Genomic DNA, 23,015 nt, shown 5'->3' with positions numbered 1-23,015 from the left:
CTAAGATTGTGAAATACGAATAACCTTGTAAAACACCCTCCCTCTTATCCTCCTTTCTCTTTCTTCTTCCTTCCTTCTCTTTCTTCCACAGAATGAGGTTTAACTGCTCCTCTGCCTTCCCAAGGGACAGAAAACTACAACACCCCGGAATCCTATGAAGAAGAGCGATCAAGCTTACCTCCTGTTGCAAAAATCATGTAGAGTGCGAAATCTTGGGCACTATTTTCAATCTGTCAAAGGAAAAAAAATAAACGAACATGAATTCTTTCATATTTGATCATTTGTTCATTGTCAGATGTTTTCTAAGCCAACCAGATCCAAATTATCCACCTGTTTCCTCACTTTCATTTTGCACTTTTAGACATGAAAAGTCCTCTGCTCCCTAGGAATAACGTAATTTCTCAAGGCTCAATTATGAAAAGGTGTGAGATACATAAGAAAGAGCTCTTCAGAACTGAACAGCTTAATTTAGATTTACATATTCATAGATCTTTTCCAGAAGAGTGCATTTAGGTATCTACAGTTAAATTATATACAAGAGAGTTACAGCTCAGCTTCATGACAAAGATCACCTTAAATTTTTGGAGAAGTTGCTCTATTACACCTTCAGTCCTCATATTACTGTTTACTCTGACCTTAGTTTCTGATCCAAAGGCTGGAGTGAAAATCGATGTCTGGGAAGAAAACAAAGTTCTTAAAATTAGATCAGATTAACAAGAATCAATATGTTGAACCTGGCCTCATTATGCGCAAAGAAAAAAATTCCAGATCACCAGTTTAAAAACTTTATTGTCTTGTGCTTGCTTTCTTCATTGTTGTTGGGATATTACGTTCCCTTTTAAGCAGCTTTACATCGTTGCTGGAGTAAGGTAGGTAAAACATCATTTGAGGATGTTCGAAACATTTTCACTGGAGAATCATACCATTCTTCCATGTGGCTCAAGTTTTCAAAATAAATTAACTACAGCTAAATACAAATAAAAAGCAATATGAATAGTGTCCCAAGACTCTAGAAATGAGGTGGGGTCAGCAGACATGGTGCATCTGTGTGAATCGAAATATGGATATAGAAATAATTTTTCAAAGTAGGTATATAGAGGATGCCTGGCTTAAACTCTTGCTAAGCACGAGAAAAGTCCATGTTTGTGCACACTGGGAGGCATGGATGAGCCCCTCTGTGACACATATGACCAGTGCTGATAAGTTCTATGGCTGGAGACCCAAATGCTCATCTGGCACTAAGGGAAGGGTTAGTAACATATGTGATTTGATTTTGTTTATATGAAGAATCTTTATGGAGTTTGGCAACAGCACTAGATCATAGTGTCTTCTAGCTCCAACTTCATCAACCCACTTAACATTAAGGCCTAAAGAGGCCTCCTTAGGGTTTCATCTATGAAATAAGAGAGCAGGACTAGATGATCGCCAAGAGCCCTTCCAAAGTGCCAACATACAATGAATCTGGAATCATGTTTTTCAGAGGTTTAGATTAGTTTTGTTGGCCAACACACACAATAGAAGAAAATCATTTATTCTTATTGCAAGGATAGAAATATATCACAGGTCAAGTCAGTAGTCTTAACTTACGTACGAATATCATAATCTAATCCTCGGATATGGGTGTTGTTCACGTCCTGACAATACTTGTGTTCTCATGGGGTTTCGTGGCATAAAAACACGTCTTACAACTATATCAACTTAAACTCCTAGCTGCGTCTCACGGCACATCCGTTGATAGAGGGCTTGGGGTTTGTGGGTTTGTTTTGTTTTCTGGTAGCTATTAAGTTGCAGTGAATGGCATCTGTAGGACATATGTGTAGTTCCAGCTTGATCTCTTTTAACCAACAACAATAAAGCTAATGTAAATTGGGTTCTTCCTTTGTGCCAGACACTGTGCTGAGTGCTCGGCTCCCCTCATTCCGTGTAGTCCCTTCAACCTTGCAAAGTAGGAAGGATGAAGGAATGACAGCTAAGAGATGGGGGTCTTTTTGAACTTTGCTCAGCAAGAATTGGAAATCAGGCTGTCAAGCTGCAGCACCCAAGCGTTCAGCCACTATACGGTGCTGCCCGCTCAGTGTCAATGTCATTTTCAGCATGGTGGCCCATCTGGAAGCCGCTCAATTGGAACAGGGTGGTTTTCACAGCCTTCTTAACACAAATCACTCCCACAAGATGATGACGCAGCATAATCATGAGGCATAGAAACCAGGGCAGTTGGTAAGTTGCACGTCTGTGGGGACTGTCAATATTACTTTATGGCTAAGAGGAAATTCTGGAGCCAAGAAAATGTCTAATTTGAACAAAGAATTCACAAGGGATGTTTCTCCCCACGAGCCTCCAAAGGCACGCTGGGGCTGTGTTCCCGAGGGGAGGAGAAGGAATCAGGCAGAAAGCCCTCCAGGAGAAAAGCTTCAGCTGAATGACAACATTTTGTATGAAAGGGCTTAGAATGGTACCTGGCACAGAGTAAGTGCTTTAAAGTATTTATTAAATGAATGGGTGAATAATTGCTGAAGTACATGACATGAAAAATTTGAGTTCTAGGGAAAAAATGATGTATTTCCTACCTTCAGCAAAGTGAAATGTCTTACAAAAGCTGTGGAAAGGAACATATAAATTTAACACATTAAGTGAAAAATCAGAATACAAATTATGTAAAGTACAACTATGCTTGCATTAAAAAAACCATGTATATATGTACAAGGCCTGGAAGGGAACGTGGAGAAATGAGAAATTTGATTTATCGGAATAATAGGTCTGTGGCTGGTCTTATTTCTTTATTTAAATGTTAGTGTTCAAATGTACTTTGAACCAACCTCTGCTGTAGCACTTACATTATTCTTTTTTTTTTTTTAAGATTTTTATTTATTTATTTGACAGAGAGACAGCCAGTGAGAGAGGAAACACAAGCAGGGGGAGTGGGAGAGGAAGAAGCAGGCTCATAGTGGAAGAGCCTGATGTGGGGCTCGATCCCATAACGCCGGGATCACGCCCTGAGCTGAAGGCAGACGCTCAATGACTGAGCCATCCAGGCGCCCCCACTTACATTATTCTAATGCCATTTGTTGATGTGTTGGCTTCTTTGCCTGAGACCTGAGCTCCATGGCGGCAGAGCCATCAACTGAGTCACCTCAGATCCCCGGTGCTTGGCACAGAGCCAGCCCCTCAGATAGGGTTCACCCATCACGTTGGTTAATACTTGGGTTCTGGACTGGATTCAAGTTCAGAGCTGCTACTTACGAGTAGTGTGACCTAAGACAAATTACTTAACCTCTGTGAACCTCAATGAAATACATGTAAGGGAGGGAAAGTAATGGTACCTATCTCATAGGATTGTTTTAGTGATTAATGAGATAATTCACCAAAATCCAATTTCAAACAGTTTAGTACCTAACACAGGGAGAGGACCTGACAAATATTAGAAACACTACTACTAGTTTATTATGACTATTTTAATGGTAAGTTGAATTGAGTGGCATTTTTAGAAACACAGACATTATTTTCAATGACATGAATGGAATTATAACTCACTTCATGGTTATAGAAGTGCCCGTTAATGGAGGCCCTGTGCTTCTGTCTCTCTTTTCTGTCCATCATTGGAAGATTCATTCTTTTTCTCACCAGCGTTGCTTCACTCATGGTTCGATAGAGCAATGGGGATTCTGGCTCTTCTTCTGCATAAGGTTTCAGAGTGCTACTGTGATAAGATAAATAATCTGGGAAGAATAAAGATTATAAGGCCATATCATTTAGTCAGTTACCTCTTTGGGTGGATTTGTATATGTAGTTGATAAGAAAACGTGTAGCTAAGCAGTGAACTATAATGTTCTCAAACAGTAGGAAACAGTGTTCCATTTTACCTTGGGATTTAAAAAAATTTCCTACCATAAATAGCATATCATCCAATAGACAAGAGATGGTTCCTCTTCCTCTAGCACCGGTACTTAGATACTGATAGATTTTTATGGTATCTTTGATGCCAAGAAATTGGGATTCCCCTCGGTTTAGAGGAGTGTTTTCAAAGGGCTAACAGGAAGGACCCTTACGTAAAAGATGCCAAGAGCCAGTAGACAGATAAGGGAATCTTAGAAGAAGCATCATGTTTGTTATTAAATATGGGCTGTTATGGAGACGGCAGAAAGGACTGCATTGAGAAATGCCTGGAAAATATAAATAAACATCGGAAGTTGTCGGTAGATTCATGAAGATCATGTCAGCAGGACACTCTTTTCAGTCTGAAGTCAGCTTCATAATAGGACCACCCCAGAAACGTGAACCCTGCCCCCAGCCTCAGTTATCAGCTCCTCCCTCCTTGGATCTCCATATATTATATGAAAACCAAATCTAGGTGAGATACACAATATCAGGTGACACTTAGCAGAGTCTCGGTGAGTGACAGCTCCTAATATTACTACTATCACATCACCATTATGGCTCCTCAGGTCACATGTCATAGGAGCTGCCATTGACCCCTGGTTTGTCAAGTTCGATATGAACTCGCCTGACGTTCAAGTTGATTTCTCTTTTTAAAATAAATGCTTGAAACGACTCTATCAAATATAGCGATGCCAGTATATCTGCCTCGTTCTGGGGAGTGGTGTTATGTTAAATATCTATTAACTAACTAAAACGTTCAACTTCTAAATAGATGTAGAAGCCAATCTGAGGGGATTGGTCTAACATAAAAAGCTACTGAGTATTATAAATGATCCTAATTCTTGGGGGGAAATATTGAAGAATTTTATGTATACAAATTTATTCAAGCCATTAGCTTTCCCTAATCTAGTAAATCGAAGTGACTTGATGTAATTTTAAAAATCACTATATTTTTATATAGTAAAGTAAGGTTCTTAAGCATTTATGAGCACTGTAGGGACTTAAGTTAGTATGATCCTAAGAGATTTTTTTTTTAATATGAGAGCTTTATTAAATAGTGGTGTGTAAAATGTTAAATTTCGGAGAAACATTAAGGATTCGTGCTTTACATTAAAATAGAAGTCTCGCCATTAGTTAGAGTTTGATACTTACCTTTTCGGGAATTTGTTGCTTCAGAAGCTGGAATCTGGCTCCTGTCCAGATCACTAATACGGTAAAGATCATCAAACTCCCCCCAGCGGGTCATTCCCCTGAAAAGTAATAAATCTTGTAAATGACAGCAATTCTTCATAATGAGGCTCATGATGGTTTTCAGATTTATAGTATTAATATGGTACTGAGAGCCTCCTTAGGTAGGCATATCCTAAATTAGAACAGTTTTATGATATTATTAAAATTATATTTATACCAGAATGGTCAGCATGTGTTTTAAATACTTTCTGTACTGATTTTAAGCAAATCTGATACAATAATTCAGTTATACCCTGAAAGGCAAGGTTGTATAGATTCTATAAATTGTGTATGCAGATGGAATTAGTAGAAACCAACATGACCCATTGTTCCACAGATATCTCACAATGCTCTTAGGAAAGTCTAGATGTAAAAGTGTTCTTTCCGCCAATCTGCTTTGAGTTCCTATAGTATTCAGAGAATTTTTAGGTAGAGTGGCTATCAGTAAGATGGGGTGCCCATCTTTAAGGCTCTTTACTACTATGAATGCAATTTACAAAGGAGGAAAGTGTACGAGAAACTTCTCTTCTAAAACATTATGACTTATATCTAGGATACTAACAATTTTCAGTGCATTCTAGTGATTAGAAAACATAAAACTGGGCAACTACTTATTTTTACCAGCAGGGCCGAGAGTCACCTTTACTTTATTTCTCTGGTCTTAGACAAGTTACTCATCTTCTCTGTGCCTTCGTGTCCTTACCTATAAAATGATGATAAGAGGAGGCGGTAGGATAGGGTTAAGTTAGGTCAAATTCTTCAAACAGTGCCCGGTATACTTAGTAAGCACACAGAATGTGTTAAAAGTTATCAAAATCCTCCTCATCTTCATTATCATCCTCCTCCTCATCACTTGTACCCATTTCGTGGGAGACCAGGAACCAATAGGGGTCCAAGATATTCCTGGGTCTCTCTAGGTCAGTGAATACTATCATTGCTGGGACTGGTCCTATTCTTACTAAAAATCTCTTCCGTAATGTCTGTTTTCCTTATGACCAAAACCTGTAAGTGGTGGCATACACTCTTTTCAAATGTGACATTTGTAGCACTAATTCTATCCAAGTGTCACTGGTGGCAACAATAACAAAAAATGCTTTTTCAGACTAGTGGTGGTGAACATGACAAACATGATTTTTTCCCCTTAATCTTTGCATCCGTTTGATGTATTTTATAACCTTGATATCATTTGAGCCTCATTCTAGTCTTATGTAAATAAGGTAATCCTAATGTATTTGTTAGTTAATTTTCCCGTAAGCTCTACTAGCCAGAATATAGCCAGTTAAATGTCAGAATAGTTCAATAACTATGGGTAATAACGAACTCAAAGGAGACCTATTCGGGTCCTGACTCAGAATCAAGTTATTCTTAAACTAGATAAAATTACCCATCTTTCCCAATCTATCAGGGATTCATTATCACAAGGAGGCAGATGTTATTATCACAGGAATGTTAGCCATGGGGAAGGCCCAATACCAATGAAAAGCAGAAACGAAAGTGAGAAGGCGACCTGATGCTATTTCATGTGGGGGAAGACGAGAATGCCACGAGGGCCCCACCGGTAGCATTCTACAGATCCTTGGTAATCTTGGCAGACTTGACACTTGTCCTCACTTTCTTACGGTTTAGTGGGGTCACACAAATACAGGGGGCAAACATGGCCCTTTTTCCTTCCTGCCCATTTTGTAGAAAGCACCAGGGTTTTTTGTTTGTTTGTTTTAAAGATTTTATTTATTTATTTGACAGAAAGAGAGAGGCAGAGAAAGAAACAGAACACGAGTAGGGGGAGGAGGCAGAGGGAGAGGGAGAGGGAGAGGGAGAGGGAGAGGGAGAGGGAGAAGCTGAGCAGGGAGCCCAACATGAGACTCCATCCCAGGACACTGGGATCGTGACCTGAGCCAGAGGCAGACCCTTAACCCACTGAGCCACCGAGGCGCCCCACTTCTGAAAGCACCAGTTTTGAGCTTTGGATCGTGTCATTCGAAGAGTCACCCACATACAGCTGTTGCACATGCCTACGCTGAGTGCAGTTACCCGGAGTAGCTGAAAGGAAACTGGACAGAACTGTACACGATGTCAAATTGTCGAACGTGCCCAAGCATGGGACTGCTGGCACGGCTCTGACCTCGCTTCAGGATGTGTGCCGTTGGTAAATTCAAACTGTGGGGAAGGTTTCTGGTGAGTTGCAAAATAAAAAGGAGGTAGTAATTTGATAGACAAATGGAATGTGGTCATTTTTCTACCTGTGCCGTAAGGACAAAACCACATTGTTAATGTTATTCAAACGTACACCTGTCCGGCTTCTGTTCTTCATGTCATTCTGTCATGATTCGTACAAAACGTGCCAAAGCTGATTTTACAAAGATTAAAAACAGAACTGAAAACTGGTGCAAGCAAACGTAGCCTCAGTAAGGCTGGGGGGTTTTCGAAAAAATTTTTGAAAGATTTTCGAAACACAATACTTGGACCAGATAGGAAAGATCAAAGTACTGCCCACAGGATTGTTTCCGTAAAGGACCACAAGTGGTCACAGTTCAAACAAACTGATTTGTATTTAAGCTTCTACCACTCCCTTTGAGCTGACTCAGTGTGACTCACTTCGAAGATAATTAAAACAGATTAGCCTGATAAACTGATGATGCTCTCCACGGGTGAACCGGAAGACCAGACTGTGGCCTGTCCTGCTGCTGAGGACACTGCTTCCCCATCTTTTACTCCATGTCCAGCCACAGCAGATCCCACCCCTGGGACCCGGTGGAAACAGAGGGAGAAGTTCTGCACACGGGAACCCAGGACGAGAAAGGGGACTTGAGAAGTGAGAGTGAGGGAATCGTCCCTTTCTTCATATGGTTTCCTTCAAGGCTCAGAATTTAAGCGAACGCCACCTGAAGGCTGGCAGCCAGAGTGACCGTGTCTAGGACTGGCCTGAAACGAATAATAGGACGTCAGGTGGCCATGTGCCCCGCTAGGGAACCAGAGGCCAAGGAACAGCCATCCCAAATCATGCTGCTGAGTGTCCAGCTGGTTCCCACAAAGATTCGTGGCTAACTGACCACAACTGAATCTAATCTTGGTCTTGAGTGTGAGGGGGTAGCATCTCTTCCTGGTCATACTCAACCTCCAGAAGGACTGGATACACCGCAAGTGTGCCCTTCACTTCGAATGTTCTTGTAAGCTTCATTGCTATGGTAAATTAAAGGGCAAGCCAAGTTCTCTAGGGAATTCTTTCTCAGCTCGAAACTAAAGGAGGTCGTTCGTGCTTAGTTCACAGCACTGTTCTTTCCAATAAACACTGAAAAATGCAGTTAGTGTCGACGGAAGGCACATCAGGAGAATATTAATTTTTAACCTGCTACCGTGTATGGAGAGGTGTCAGTATTACTTTGTCCACCTGGTCTCTTGAAACTTATGCCCAAATTGAGGATTTTTAGGAACAAGTGTTTTGAATTTTAATTTGAAAATTTAAAAATACCTTGGGGTAGCTATTTAAAAAAAGGCTTCATGTGATAATACAAGTACCTCACTGAATCTCCTTGACATCTTCCCTTAATGTTCCATACTTATTAAGTTTTCATGACTCAAATAATGAAAATGCATCAAAAGCAGCCAGCTGCTTGGAGAACTTTGCAATGAGTTTTTAGGCAATATGAATAATGATAGCTAATTTTGCCAAATTCATATCTTGCACAGTTATTTCTAAAAGCAGAGCCCAGGGGTAATTTCTCCTACAGGATCCTCCTAGTCGTTTAGAATCATCAGCCCCATCAGTCACCTGGTCTCTGAAGGTGAGGGATGCAAAGCTTCATCAGGCTGCCTAAGTCTGTGGTCTCCCTTCTGCTCTTCTGCAAACACTGGACCTTTCACCCATTGGCAACCCTTAGCCTGGGTGGGAGACCAATCAGAAGTGGTAGAGGGAGACAGTTTTCACAACAGAGCAGATGTTAATTTCACTACCGGGCTTGTGGGCTTTATTCAAAGACTCTATTTTGAGTCTCTTCTTCGTGCCAGGCACACTGGCAAGCACCACAATAACAGATGAATAAGACATGCTCCATACCCTGAAGAAGCTCGCAGGCCAGAGCGGGAACTGGTGCATAAAAATACAATTAATGATATATTTTGAAAGTGACCTAGAAAAAGTGTCAGTGCACCTCGTACAGATGGAAGGGTCAGAAAAGGCTTTCTGGCGAATGTGTTACCTTGTTACCTAACCAGACTCTGAAAAGACTGTGAGAATGGAGTCAGGCAAATAGATGTTGAAAAGCAGGGAGACTTTCCAGGAGGCAGGAAAGTAAGCAGCTGCTGCATGGTACGTGTAGGGGATTACAAACTGTTCAGAACCGCCGGAGCATCATGTTTGAGCAAACTGGCCACGTGCACATCAGAGTGGGGTGTCTGTGTTTTTTTCCAAAGCAAAAGTGGGGCTTCCCTCAAGGTGATACTTGGGCTCTCCTTGCTTATGGCTGAAGACCAGATTGAGGACAAGGTCCTGGCTCTCTCATCATCCTCTCTTCCTAAAACTCCAGCCCATCCAGGTACAGATGTTAATAGACAGCAGGATGGGTAAGGAGAAGGCTTGGTACCTCCACATATACACGCTAGGAAGATGAGTGGGAAAGTTCAGGATTAGAAAGGACGGAAAGTAGGGAAGAAGGAAGAAAAAAGAAAAAAAAATGACATGTATGATTCCTTCTGGGAATATTTATTTTTCTAAAAACTACAAAGGATAACAAAAAAAATGAGCCCAACTTTTGTATTCAAGGTACGGTTGCATAAACCCACACAGAGAACAGTCTTGTGCAGTTACCGAGCTTCAAGGGCACTTTGCCGTGCCCTGTTGAGCAGGATCAGGACCATCAGGTGGCACATAATTAAAGCTCCCTTCCAGAAAGCACCAAGAGCCCTCTGTTCCAAGGAGAGGAGAAATTTACATTTTATCCCCCGTTTCCGTGACCAGGCCAAGCCTAATGGAATCTTGCCTTTATATTTTCTCCTTCCTAACAAAGGAATTCGGGGCGCTTGGGTGGCACAGTGGTTAAGTGTCTGCCTTCGGCTCAGGGCGTGATCCCGGCGTTGTGGGATCGAGCCCCACACCAGGTTCCTCCGCTGTGAGCCTGCTTGTTCCTCTCCCACTCCCCCTGCTTGTGTTCCCTCTCTCACTGGCTGTCTCTCTCTCTGTCGAATAAATAAATAAAATCTTTAAAAAAAAAAAAAAAAAAAAAAAGGAATTCAGTCTTCCAGGAGAGAAGCAACACAGCAGAGAGGTAGACCTGAGGTCTGCTACATGGTATTTGGAGATTTTGCACAAATTACCCAACCTCTCAGAACCCCAGGTTCTGAATACCTACTTCACAGAGTTGCTGGGGATCAGATGAGATCCTGTTATGGGCATTCGAGCTCCCATCTTTCAGAGTCCACACAATAAAAAGAAGTAAATATGAGGTTGATCTTTTAAGGAGGTAACACATGAAAGACAGCTTACCTTTTGGAAAAGACATCTGGTGACTTCACCTTAGTAAAAGAAGGGATTTGCTTCTCATCTTGGATTTTCAGTTGTATAGGCCGTTTTACTCCCCAGGAAATGTCCAACATTCCTTCAACAATTGGTTCTCCATCTTCTGTCTGGGGAAGAAACCAATCATCTCAAACATGGTTTTTGTAATATTTACAGAAGGCAAATCTTTTAACTGAAAATATAGAACTCAAGTCTATAAGACATCTTAATAGACAAAAATAAATTCCCCAGTGAGGTTGTTTGGCTTTTCAATTTATCCTCAAAATACTTCATTTTCGGGGGCGCCTGGGTGGCACAGAGGTTAAGCGTCTGCCTTCGGCTCAGGGTGTGATCCCGGCGTTATGGGATCGAGCCCCACATCAGGCTCCTCTGCTATGAGCCTGCTTCTTCCTCTCCCACTTCCCCTGCTTGTGTTCCCTCTCTCGCTGGCTGTCTCTATCTCTGTCAAATAAATAAATAAAATCTTTAAAAAAAATACTTCATTTTCGGAAACAGCTGTAACTAGCCAAGTAAGTCGTAATGGTAATGACATGCCCACAAGAGGGCATAGTATGTTAAAATACTTTCTGAACTCCACGATTCTTCAATGAACTGGAAGTTTAATTAATTCTGTTCTCTTCAAAATAAAGCAGAACTAAACACTATACTGAACTAGAAATCAGAAGAGCAGCTTTTCAGAGACTTAGTGGCTGCTTCCTCATTTCTGAACAGGAAATTTTAACTCACAAAATTATTATGCAGAATGAGTGAAAAAGGTAAGAAAGCAGTGTTAAATGTATAACAGAAATTATTTATTTGAAAAAAGTCAAGAGCATTTGACTAATTTTTAAGTTGGAAATATAACGAAAGAAGGAAATTCCATGCCAACACGGACTGTGAACACTTACTTATTCTGTGGGTGTAGATATTAATACCAAAGTATATTTCCATAGAACTTATTTTGTAACCAATTTTTCTCTTGTCTATGTAAAAGCCTTTCTGTTATTGAAGTAACATGTTGTCATTATAGAAATTTCAAAAAAATATAGAAAATAGGAAGAGTCCTATTCCAACTCTCCAGTAACAACTATAACATCCAGTGACTACTATTCTTATGAAAAATCAATTATTAGAAAATGTAAATGACTCCATTTTTATTTGAGAGGGTAATGAAAACTCCAGACTCTGGAATCAGACAGACCTGTGTTTGAACCCTGGCTCTGCCACCTCCCTGCTGTGTGACCTTGGATGAGATGCTGAGCACATTTAAACCGGCTGCTTCTGAAGAACAGACTGACGTCATAATAACCCCTAATTCATAAGACCCGACATTTAATAAGTGCTCAATAAGTAGTATTGCTTATTATTTCTTTGGCTGATAAACTTACTTTCGAGTCACTCCTGAAACAAAGTCGTGCTCTTTCTCCCACTTTTGAGTTCCGGGGTTCAGAGTACTGAGAGATCAGGTTACCAGTCGGTTGTTTTTAACACCCGACCAAGCATAATCTGGCCTCTGAAGTGGCACTACGTGATGCAGGTCCTACGTTTTCCTTACTGATGTATAGCATCCCTTCTTCGTTTAATTGTACTCCAATTAATCCCTGACAGCAAAATCAATCAATCAATCACAGAATACTCTTCTGAGATTATTAAATTCTTGCTTTCAAAAAGAAATACCCCAAACTACTATCACACAATGCTAGGTTTTCTCATGTAAGGAATATCAGAATATTTTTTAATTTCACAAAGCATTTCTTTCGAGATTAACTAAGTAAGTTATCACAGAGGGCTTGGGTACGCTTGTTTAATCTCGTCTGAATCCGTAGGCCTCTTCTCTTCTAGATCTACCCACCATTCTTGGTGATCTCAAGGATCCCCCTATGCCATCTCTAAACTAAACGCTTCCGACTTTATATTTCCAGCCCAAACCTTCCCCCTGAACTCCAGTCTTCCAGTTGCCTACCTGACATCCAATTTAATATCTTCCTGATTAACTCAGGATCTTTCTCCCATGAATATTTCCTTCTCCAAGTTGCTCCCATTTTGGCAAATAGTACCCTTATCCTTCGAGTTGCTCAGGCCAGGAATTTTAATCTTTCTTTTGAACTCAACAACCAAAGCATTAGCAAATCCTATTAACTCCACCTTAAACATATATCCCTAATGTGACCACACTCACTGTGTCCACTACCATGATCCCGGCCCACCCCACCGTCATTGTTTGCCTGGAATATTGCAAGAGCTTTCTTTCCCATTCTTTTCTTGCCCTTTGCTATACTCCCCATTGCTAGAGAGATCCTTTTAAAATGAATCCTTTTAGATAATGTCCCTGTTTTACACAAAACTCCCTTTGGCTTTCCATCTCCTTCCAAGCACGTACGAAGGTCTTCACAATGCTCTACAAGACCCACACTCTCTGGTGCTTTCCTTTCACAGTTACGTCTCTAGCTGCTTTGTCTGCTCATGCCCCGTTCTCTTAGGATCCCTGCTCTACCGGCTCCCCGGCTCTACTTCAATTACCCTAGCCAGGCTCTGGCCCCTTACTCTGGCTGCTGTCTCTGTCCGGAATGTGTGTCCCACGGACTTCTGCAAAGTTGGCCTCTTCACATCCTTCAGAGTCTTCGGTCAAATGCTCCTCTTCCCCCACCCCACTTAGATCCCTGAGCCCTCTTCCCTGCCTTGCTGCTGTCCACAGCCTTTATTACCATTTGGATATATTGTATATTTTGTATCTTATCTGTCTACTATAGTGTAAGCAGCATAAAGGCAGGACATTCTGTCCAGTTTCTTCACTGCTCTATCTGCAGCATGGTCTAGAAGCTACATGGTAGACAATCAATATTTGCTTAATTAACCAGAGATTAAGAAAGCTACATATTGGGGCGCCTGGGTAGCACAGTCGTTAAGCGTCTGCCTTTGGCTCGGGGCGTGATCCCGGCGTTCCGGGATCGAGTCCCACATCGGGGCTCCTCTGCTAAGAGCCTGCTTCTTCCTCTCCCACTCCCCTGCTGTGTTCCCTCTCTGGCTGGCTGTCTCTCTGTCACATAAATAAATAAAATCTTTAAAAAAAAAAAGAAAGCTACATATTCGTAGCTTTGAACAGTGTCTGTTATGGTAACCAAGGATATTTAGAAAATTCTGAATTCTGACTTTATTGACCAGTGAGTAAAGATGGAAAGATTAAGTTACTTCATGTAATTTTTGAAAATTAAATGACTTTTGTATTATAAATTGAACACTGTTCATAGAACTGGAAAGAACATGTCTCAAATTATAAGTTCATTATGTCAAAATTCAAACATTTTCCTAAAGGAAATAAATATCAACATTATGAATTTTGTAGAAACTTTAAGTAAAATATAAACAATAATTTTTTTTAAGTTTTGACCTGTTCTTACATTTTCTTTAATTATCTTTACAATTACATATAGTAGAGATCAAAGATATAGGACATTATTGAAATAATTTAAAATTATGCCCATTTCTTTGTAAAGAGATTAGTTATCTCCTTCTTCTATCTATTATATTTGGGAAGGTAACTGAAATATTCAATCGAGCTAAATCATTTAACTTCTCTAGTAAAGGCCAGAGTGGTTTGTAAGTTTCCTTCTGTCCCAATGGCAGTTTTAAGCCAAATCACAGTGGCCTGAAGTCAATGCTCGGCCATCGAATTTGAAGATTTGAATCAGCGATAGAAAAGTCTAAGGTTTCCTGGGACCAGGAAGATATTGAAAAGAGGTGAAGTGAGCTCCATTAGAATATAAGACTGAGTGGAGAGACATGTGGAGAATGAAGCATTCAAAGGAGAAGAGGAAGAAAAGAAAAATCTAAGGCCGGTTTGTACAACAGCCTACCATTTGCACTCCTAAAAATGCTTTCTAGCTTCAGGACTTTTCTGAATTGTTTCTTTCACATTTTAAAATTTGTTATTATAACATAGTACACATCCATTGGAATCTAACTGATTCATTTTAACAACCAAATCAAACTATGTTACAGCCTATGTCATATTTATTCGAGCAACCCCCCATCAGTATAGACTTAAGATAGCTTCAAATTTTCTCCGTTACAAATGATGTCACCGTGGGATGACACCACTTTCTCTACACGTTCTGGTACATTTGTCACAAAGTATTATGATAGATTTTTGCTATGCAAAAGATATTTATTTATACACTGTTTTAAAATAGAAAGTAAATAGGTCATTATAATTATTTTTAAATGTTTTCCTATCTCCAAAATTGCTTAAAAAGTCACATGTTCCAGGACTGGAATCTTGTGATATAGTCTAAAAATAAAAATCATGATCGAGTCAAAGATTCACCTGTTTTTCCAGTCCACTTGTGCTGCTAGACTAGGGACTCCAACTCATCCTGATTCCTCTATACTTTTATGGAATTTCTTTCTGTGAATCAAACTGTGTTGTATTTCTTTGATGGGCTTACCTGTCCGTATAAAATATGCAGATTTTTCTGGTTCCCATAAAAAATGTTATAGGTCTTCAATAAAGAATTAAGTTGTTCCCTAAAAAAGAAGTTACATTTGGTTACAATCAGGCTCTTTAACAGTAAGAGGCAATAATAGTGCATTCAGTTCATAGAGGTATGAGATAGAAACGGTGACAGGAGACAGCCACAAAATAGAGATCTGGTTTCACATTTCTTTTTGGTTTTGCAACATTTGCTCAGCCTAAATTAAGTGCCTAGTATGTGCCTGACATCGTGCTTCCTACCCGGGGTATAGTAACAGTTCGGAAATGGTCACTGCTCCCGAGTTACTTATCCTTTGTGGCAGGTGGGCTCTGGCAGTGGGAATATTGGTTCCTGCCCCTCCTCTCTCCTTCCCCTGCACCCCCACAGCCTAAGATCCTTACCCTCCCTAACTAACCTACTGGTCCGGGCCATCTTCTCTCACCTGGATTACTGCGACAGTCTCCTAAAAGCTTCCTGCATCTGCAGTCTGTTGTAACAGAAGGTATTATTTTAATGCAAATTTGATCATCTCTCTCTTTGGCTCAGAACTTTATTCAGGATAAAAGCCAACATCCTTCCAATGACTTAAAAGGCCAGATACGATCTGGTCTTCTGTTTCCCTTTGATCTCATTTCCTATTATTCTTTCTTTCACTCACTACAGTCTAGCCACTGGCCTCCTTACTGTTCCTTGAGTATTCAGGAACATTCTCACCTCAGGGCCTTTGCACTTGCTGATCCCCCTATTCAGAATGACCTCTCCTCTTACCCCTCACCCAGTGTCACACTGTTTACACATTTTCTTTAACTCTTTACTCAGAATTCACATTGTCAAGGAGTCCTTCCTGACCACTCGATCTAAAGGTTTGCCTTCTTCTAACATTCATACCCTGCTTTCTTACCTCTGCCCCTTTGTCACCTCTAACCTGCGTATATTTTACTTATTTGTTTTATATTCAGTCTCTCTCACCAGACCATAGCTCCACGAGAATAGAAGAGCTTGTGTGTTCTGTTTGCTCTATATTCCATGTGCCTGGAACAGTGTTTGGCACATAGTAAGAACTCTATGAACACCCATTGAATGAAACTAGGAAGAAATTCTTATTCCTAAAAAATGAAACATACCAAATAAAGGGGGGGGAAACTTTTTTATATAAGCAGTTTAATGGGGAGAAATCTCATATTAAATTTCCAAGTCTATCATTTGTTTAAATTCTTTTGATCCTCAAAATCTGTCTCCCTCCCATAAGAATACTGGCTCTACGAGGGCAGGAATTTTGCTCTGTTTTATTCATTATTGTCTTCCCAGTGCTAGAGCAGAGACTTGTTCATAGCAAGCTCTTAATCAATAAATACTTGTTGAATACTGAATGACAGAATTCATGCATATTGATTTCTATGCTTGAGATCATGGAAACGTACTCTTTCCATCTGGCCTTGTAATTTTAATGTGCACTCTTCCAAGGTTCTATGCACTTCACACAATCACCACATTAAAAAATTCTTCAGAATGCCTCCATGTTATGGTTCCATCTCCAACCGAGTTACTTCAGAATTTCAGCGTTAATGAATATTTCTGCTCTAAATATCATTGCACACACAAGGGACTTGCTCCCTTAGAGTCATTACTGTGGGATATTTCCTAAAAACGATTGTACTGGTAAGGAACATGAACACTTTTATAGCTCTCATTATTGAGTACCAAGGCAGCATATAGAAATTTCTGGTTCACTTGGGATGCAACTCCTGAAATGCTGAGCTGTGAGAGTTGTTATTAAGGCAAATGAATTTTTATATAATCTTATTCCCTCAGCTTCCTTTTCTGATAAAACTGCACAATAAGATATGGTACAAGTATCCTTCAAAGCATTTACTTCAGGACCATGTATAATTAGAAGATATTCTCTGGGATCAAGCCATTTAGAAAATGTTTCTGTACCTGAACAGAACCTGACTAAATCTTCTTCCACAGAAATAAGTCCCCAGATGACCCAGGGAGTCAGCACACGGTGGTCCTGAGCTGTGTGTGTTTATTAATGAAATTTTATTATAATGTAGCCACACAAATTTGTTTGCTTATTGTCTGTGGTTGCGTTCCTGCTGTAAGTGCAGAGTTGAGTAGTTGTGTCAGAAACCACATGACCCACAAAGCCTAAAATATGTATTATCTGGCCCTTTACAGAGAAAGTCAGCCAACCCCTTCCAATTATAACACGCGGTAGTGAATACCACAGAAGTTGATCATATTTTTCTTAACACAGGCAGGATCGTTCTGCCTGAATACTAATGGCACTTTGAAGGATTCCAGAGTGTGGAAGAGTAGTAGAGCTTACTAAGATGAAGTGTTGGGATAAAGTGAGGAATTAGGAGAAAAAAGCTCACAAGTTATGTAAACAACTATAGCAAAGGTGAATACGTTGCAAATTTGAAAACATGATTACGTTTTAATTGTATATACCTTACCAGAGGAACTTCCGGAGATGAATTTTTTGTGTATCGGATGAAACAATGGGTCCACTATAACACGGCTAATAAAACCTAGCCTGCAACACGTTAGTCTGACTTGTTGGCACTGGAGGCACAAGGACGTGAAGAGTGATTGTCGAGTTGATCATGTGTCTGCCTGTGTCCTCTAATAGCAAATGGCTGTTCACTCATGCATTCATCAGCCACCGTGCGAGCCCAGTCAAGAAGTTCGGTCATACTCTGAGGTTGGGTGAGAGCTTCAAGCATAGACGCTGCCTACAGTGAACTCTGGACGGGGGGAATTAGACACAAGGAGTGTGAGGAGCTTACCAGGCAAAGAGAACGTTCACAAGGACATGGAGCTGTGCCTACAGTTTTTGTGGAGAAATCTCAGCATGTCGGGATCTAAAAGTGGAACATGCAAATGGGGACTGGTGAGCAATGAGCCGGAGAAACGAGTAGGAACCTCGTGAGCCATTTTAAGAAGCTTAAAATTCTACCCTGCAGGCAGGGTGCAGCTACTGAATGTTCTAGGCAAAAGAAAGACATGATGATCAGGGCCACTAGGGAATGTACAGGAGACAGATTTCAGGACAAGATGGAAGCAGAGAAATGGGTGGGACTATTGCAACAGTACCAAGATGGAGAAGCGGAGCAAGGCTGTGTTCCATGGAAAGGAGCTCAAGTGTCCTACAGGTACAGAAGGGAATCAGGTCTAGATGGGCCCCAAAATAAGTATAAGGATTACATGATTTAGAACGTCCAAAGGTAATCACAAAAGCCTTGTCTAGGTGGTCCCTAGTCAGGAAAGGGGGCAGTGATTTAATATACACTCTTCCCTGTCGATGGTGATTGTAACAGATTTTTTGAATCCCCTTAAATGTCACATATGGACCTTCTTCCCCTCATGAAAGGAAACAAGCATCTGTGCACCTTTCCTTCTCAGCCACCAAAATGTTTCCCACCTAGCCTCGGTCAGACTGCTAAGTAACTCTTCAGCCGCCCAAACAGAGCTATAAAATGGGTGATAAGAAATGGATTTCACATCCAATCTTCTCAGTTTACAAATCTGTGATGTCTAGAAGCCACAGGGATGCCCAAGAAATAGACATAGGTTCAAACAGCTTACACATTTTATGTTTGATACATAAGAAATTGATTTTCTGATAGCTTGGTTTTTGGAACATGAAATACTGCATCGTAATATATAACAAGGTTTTTAAAAAAGCATCAAACTGTATATAATATGGATAGTGTTTTAAAGATTTATTTAGTTAGTTAGTTGAGAGAGAGAGCGAGCAAGTGCACGCACAAGCAGGGCGGAGGGGCAGAGGGAAAGGGAGAAACAGACTCCCTGCTGAGTAGGGTGCCCAATGTGGGACTTAATCCCAGGACCCTGAGGTCATGACTCGAGCCAAAAGCAGCCGATTAACTGACTGAGCCACCCAGGCACCCTGATACGGGAAGTGTTCTAAGAAAACTGAAGAATGGCAAACTTCCATATAAACTGGACTTCTAACTAAACGAAGGGATAGAAGAATAAGCTTCTCAAGACAGAAGCTGGCACTGTGCACTGGCAGTGCAGAGATCGGATCCTGATAGAGGCTGATGGACACCCAGAATTATTCACAGCAGCTCATGAAGCGTGCTAACCACAAGAGACTTCACATGGGAAAGACAGGTGCAGGGCAGGGATGCGGAAGAGGGCTAGGGCTCCTGTTCCTTTAAGGCTCCCAGCTTGGTTTTATGAGTAACAGTGGATCCAGAATTTGCTGTAAAATGCTGAGGTGTACTTTGTACTTTGTGGCCTGAATTGCAGCTGCTCGGCAGATGGGAATTACCCACACGCTGACGTCTGCCATGAATAATGGACTTAGCAAGAAATGAGTTCCTCAATCTTATCATGCTATTTAGCTGGCCGGAAGAAACAAGTTTTATTTGATCTTATAAGACTGTAATATTCATGGCCACGGGACAGCATGATGGATGGGACCGAGTTATGCCTTGCATCTATTGATAGAATGGATGTCAAATATTAGTTGTAAGAAGAGTTCCCGCTCTCGTTTCAGTAATGATATACAGTGTAATGAAGTGGATACCCAATCCCTTTCCTGGAAACCAAAAACCCTGTCCCACTCTTGGCTTAGTGATTCTTACTATTTGGACCCAATAAAGGCAAACCAGAAATACTGTTGAGGCTGCCACGTGACACGAAAGAAACTAGAGAAAAATACAACCCAGCTTAGCCACGGAGGGCATATCTGGCCACGGTTGTGCTTCTTGAGTTTATGTGACTTCTGCCTCGTGGAGACTTGCTGAAACATGCCTGGGCTCAGATGAGGCAGCCGCTGAACCACACTGGGACAGTGGCATTAGAAACGACCTCCTGCTGTGCGTATTGCCCTGTTTACGAGCAGGAGCCTGAAACTTCTGAAAGAGTATCTTCAAAGAGATGAAAAAATTGAGGCAGAATAAAAATGTTAATTTGCTGTCTTATACATTTAGTTCCCCCTCCCCCCAACACACGTGGATTTTGTTCCTTATGTTTAATTTTAGCTATGAGATCAACAATTTTGTGTGAGGTTAAAAAAACTGAATTTAAAGCTGACTATGTTTTTAATAAAATAACTATGAATGAAGCATGTCAAGGTGGCCCAGCTGGGACCACGGGCTGGGAATCAAGACGGTGATCTATTTTATGGGTTGTAGTTCTGTCTACTTCCCAAACTTTATATGATACGTGCAGAAAGCCATTATAACGTCATAGTTTTACTTTCATAAGCACGTAATAGAAACTCCTGTGTGTCTTTGGAAAGGTGGACCCAGGAACTAAGACAACAGAAAAGAGTAAGTAGAGCTTTATCACAGAGCCATTTGCCGAGACTAAGCGTCATTTCATGTTACTGACGTCTGCGTGATGTCTGCAAACAATAGCAGAATTCTCTTAACCGACTTTATCCTTCATTACTGTCAACTTGAATCCTGGAATTAAAATGGCAAACTTCTGCAGCTGCTCTCCTACCAGCCGCTCCAGCTCTGGGTCCTTTTGCCTTTGGCCTCCCCTCCTGGCTCACAGGAAGAAAGAAGACTGTAATAAAAAAAACATTAAAAATAAAAAAAATAATAAAATAAAATAAAGAAAAAAGAAAGAAGACTGCCTTTCAACCTTTGCATAGAGACCTTCCTCAGCAGGCAAAGTAGGTTATTCGCATTTCCATTGCAAATGAAGGAGTTGGGCTCCACAGTCTGAAAACAGCAAAGTCAGAAAGAGGAGGGCTATCAGATGGCAGCAAAAACGCACACCCTAAATGAATGGGAAGCCCCAAATTTGTCTACTTCTCCTGACTTCCTTTGAAGGGACTGCCCTTTTCAAAAAGGAAGGGTTTCTACTATTTCTAGTAATTCTGCTAAAGTATCAGTAATTATTGCTGGTGGTCGGGATGAGGGTGCCTGTGATTATTTGCTTTGTTCTTCCAAACAGTCTGTCCTGAGATCCAACTCCCTCTTCACTGATAAAAAGGACCTGGGAGTTGCATGAACTGCACTATAAATCTACTCAATAAGGGAGTATAACCAGACTGGCCTCTCCTCCAGCACAAGCACCCCTCGGCTGCTTTCGGCCTTTTTGGACTTCTGTATTTTCTGGGTATAAATCTTTTCCTGGTGAACCCTGTCAAATCTGGCCCAGAGCCCTTAGTGGATTGAAGTGTCAGCTTCTCTCAGGTCCTCAACCCCAAGAACTCAGGTGAGAGCAAAAGGATGAAAGGCTCAGGAATAATTTTGTAGTATTACAAAGAAACTTGAAGTGGTGGCTAGCTGGTGGATACAAAACAAAGAAAAACACCCGAGGTGGTTTCTTGATGATGAACTCTACCACTGAAGAGAGGGGCTTTCGCTATACAGAATAATGTCAGTAGATGTGGATAAGACCTAAAAGAGGGGGTAAAAAGGGAGAGGCAAAGGAGCGCATCATTCATCAAAACGCCAGCGCTTCTAAAGAAAACTGGCCTGCTCTCTAGATCTGACATCTGATTTTTTTTTTTTGAACATTTTATGTAATCTTTTGAGAGAGAGTACAGGCAGGGGGAGAGGCAGAGGGAGAAGGGGGAGCACCCCGCTGAGCAGGGAGCCTGATGTGGTGCTCATCCCAGGACCCTGGGATCATGACCTGAGCCGAAGGCAGACGCTTAACCGACTGAGCCACCCAGGCACCCCCGACGCGTGATTTTTAAGAGAATCCCTTTCTAAGGGTAAATCTCAGTATTTGATATTTTAACACACAGCGTGTTTTCCTCAGATAAGGGAAGATACTTATCTATTCTCTTTTCCTTTAGGGATGGGCTTTAAAAGATTTTTATGAAAAAGCTTAAAAAAAAATTCACAACCTATTGTGTCAGTTGGCGGCTACAATGAGCTGCTCCCAGATCAGACTCTGTTTCTGTTATATAAGCAGATGAATTCCTAGGGGCGGCCCGAGCAATTGGCGGACAGGAAAGAAAGAAGGAAGGAAGTCTGTCTGTGCTCTGTAACCGTCTTCTCTGGCCTGACACACGGGGAAATACGGTCTCTGGTTCACAGCCCTCATATTATTCACAAATCAGCACCGGTTTTTATATTTCTATTCCAATGCAAAGTAAGGACTTGAAACCACAAAGACTTTGATGAAATAGTCCCTTTTCTTGTTGCAGCTGGGTGTTTTGGAGAGAACAGCTACCCATGTGTGAATAGCGTTAGGGCTGAACAGGAGACCTTATTTACCTGTTTCCTAGCTTTTTCATTTCCAGAGCCTGCCCACATTCCTTGGCTCTGGCCCCCTTTCCATCTCAAAGCCCGCAATGACCATTCTCAGCAGCCTTGCTCTGACACAGACTGTCCTCACACAGCTCTCCTCCTCTCCCATATTTAAACACCCTTGGGATTACATCGGGCCTCTCTAGATAATCTCTCTGTTTTAAGGTCAGTGGATTAGTGATCTTAATTCCCCTTTGCCATGCAATATAAAATATTCGCAGGTTCGGAGGGTTAGGATGTAACCATCTCTGGGAGGCTGTTACTATGTCTGTCACAAGATTTCAGAGTGACTCCTACCGCAGTGTTGTCTGAACACCCGGGAGGCATCTTGTTAGAAATTAAAATCTGTATTTTAACCAAGATAACCATGAAATCTGCCATGTACATTAAAGAGAAGCCCTGGTGTCATCACTTTGCCCCTCGATATGAAACAGTATTTAAGAGTAGCGCATGGCAAAACACTAAGGTCCCGATTTAGTGCTCCAAGGTTGGCTATTTCCATACTCAGGCATGATCAGGGAAATTCGAGGGGTTACTATGTAACAGACAATGTAACAGAGGCTGGGGGTTCTGTAGGGTATCCAGCCAATGAGGCCCCTGCAGTGATGGGACCTCCTTTCTGTAGGAGGAAGACAGAAGAAAACAAAATAGCAAAATCAGAAATAGGCTAATTCGACGTGGGGCTAAGTG

At 41.2% G+C, this 23,015-nt stretch overlaps 1 protein-coding gene across 3 annotated transcripts in view; it reads right to left on the bottom strand.

Annotated features, from left to right (window-relative positions):
- The window catches only part of RASSF6 (Ras association domain family member 6), a 46,027-nt gene that overhangs the window by 6,583 nt on the left and 16,429 nt on the right, over positions 1 to 23,015 (bottom strand). For all 3 annotated transcript variants that reach the window (XM_008693208.2, XM_040625453.1, XM_040625454.1), the window contains exons 3-8: positions 15,043 to 15,121; positions 10,586 to 10,725; positions 5,029 to 5,126; positions 3,532 to 3,716; positions 573 to 674; positions 179 to 230 (exon numbers count right to left, since the gene is read on the bottom strand). In XM_008693208.2, the coding sequence (XP_008691430.1) occupies positions 179 to 230; positions 573 to 674; positions 3,532 to 3,716; positions 5,029 to 5,126; positions 10,586 to 10,725; positions 15,043 to 15,121 (656 nt within the window). The remainder of the gene's footprint in view (positions 1 to 178; positions 231 to 572; positions 675 to 3,531; positions 3,717 to 5,028; positions 5,127 to 10,585; positions 10,726 to 15,042; positions 15,122 to 23,015) is intronic.

Source organism: Ursus maritimus, unplaced genomic scaffold (genome assembly GCF_017311325.1).
Source record: "Ursus maritimus isolate PB19 unplaced genomic scaffold, ASM1731132v1 scaffold_8, whole genome shotgun sequence".
NCBI lineage: Eukaryota > Metazoa > Chordata > Mammalia > Carnivora > Ursidae > Ursus > Ursus maritimus.
This window is presented reverse-complemented; position numbering and strand designations above follow the sequence as displayed.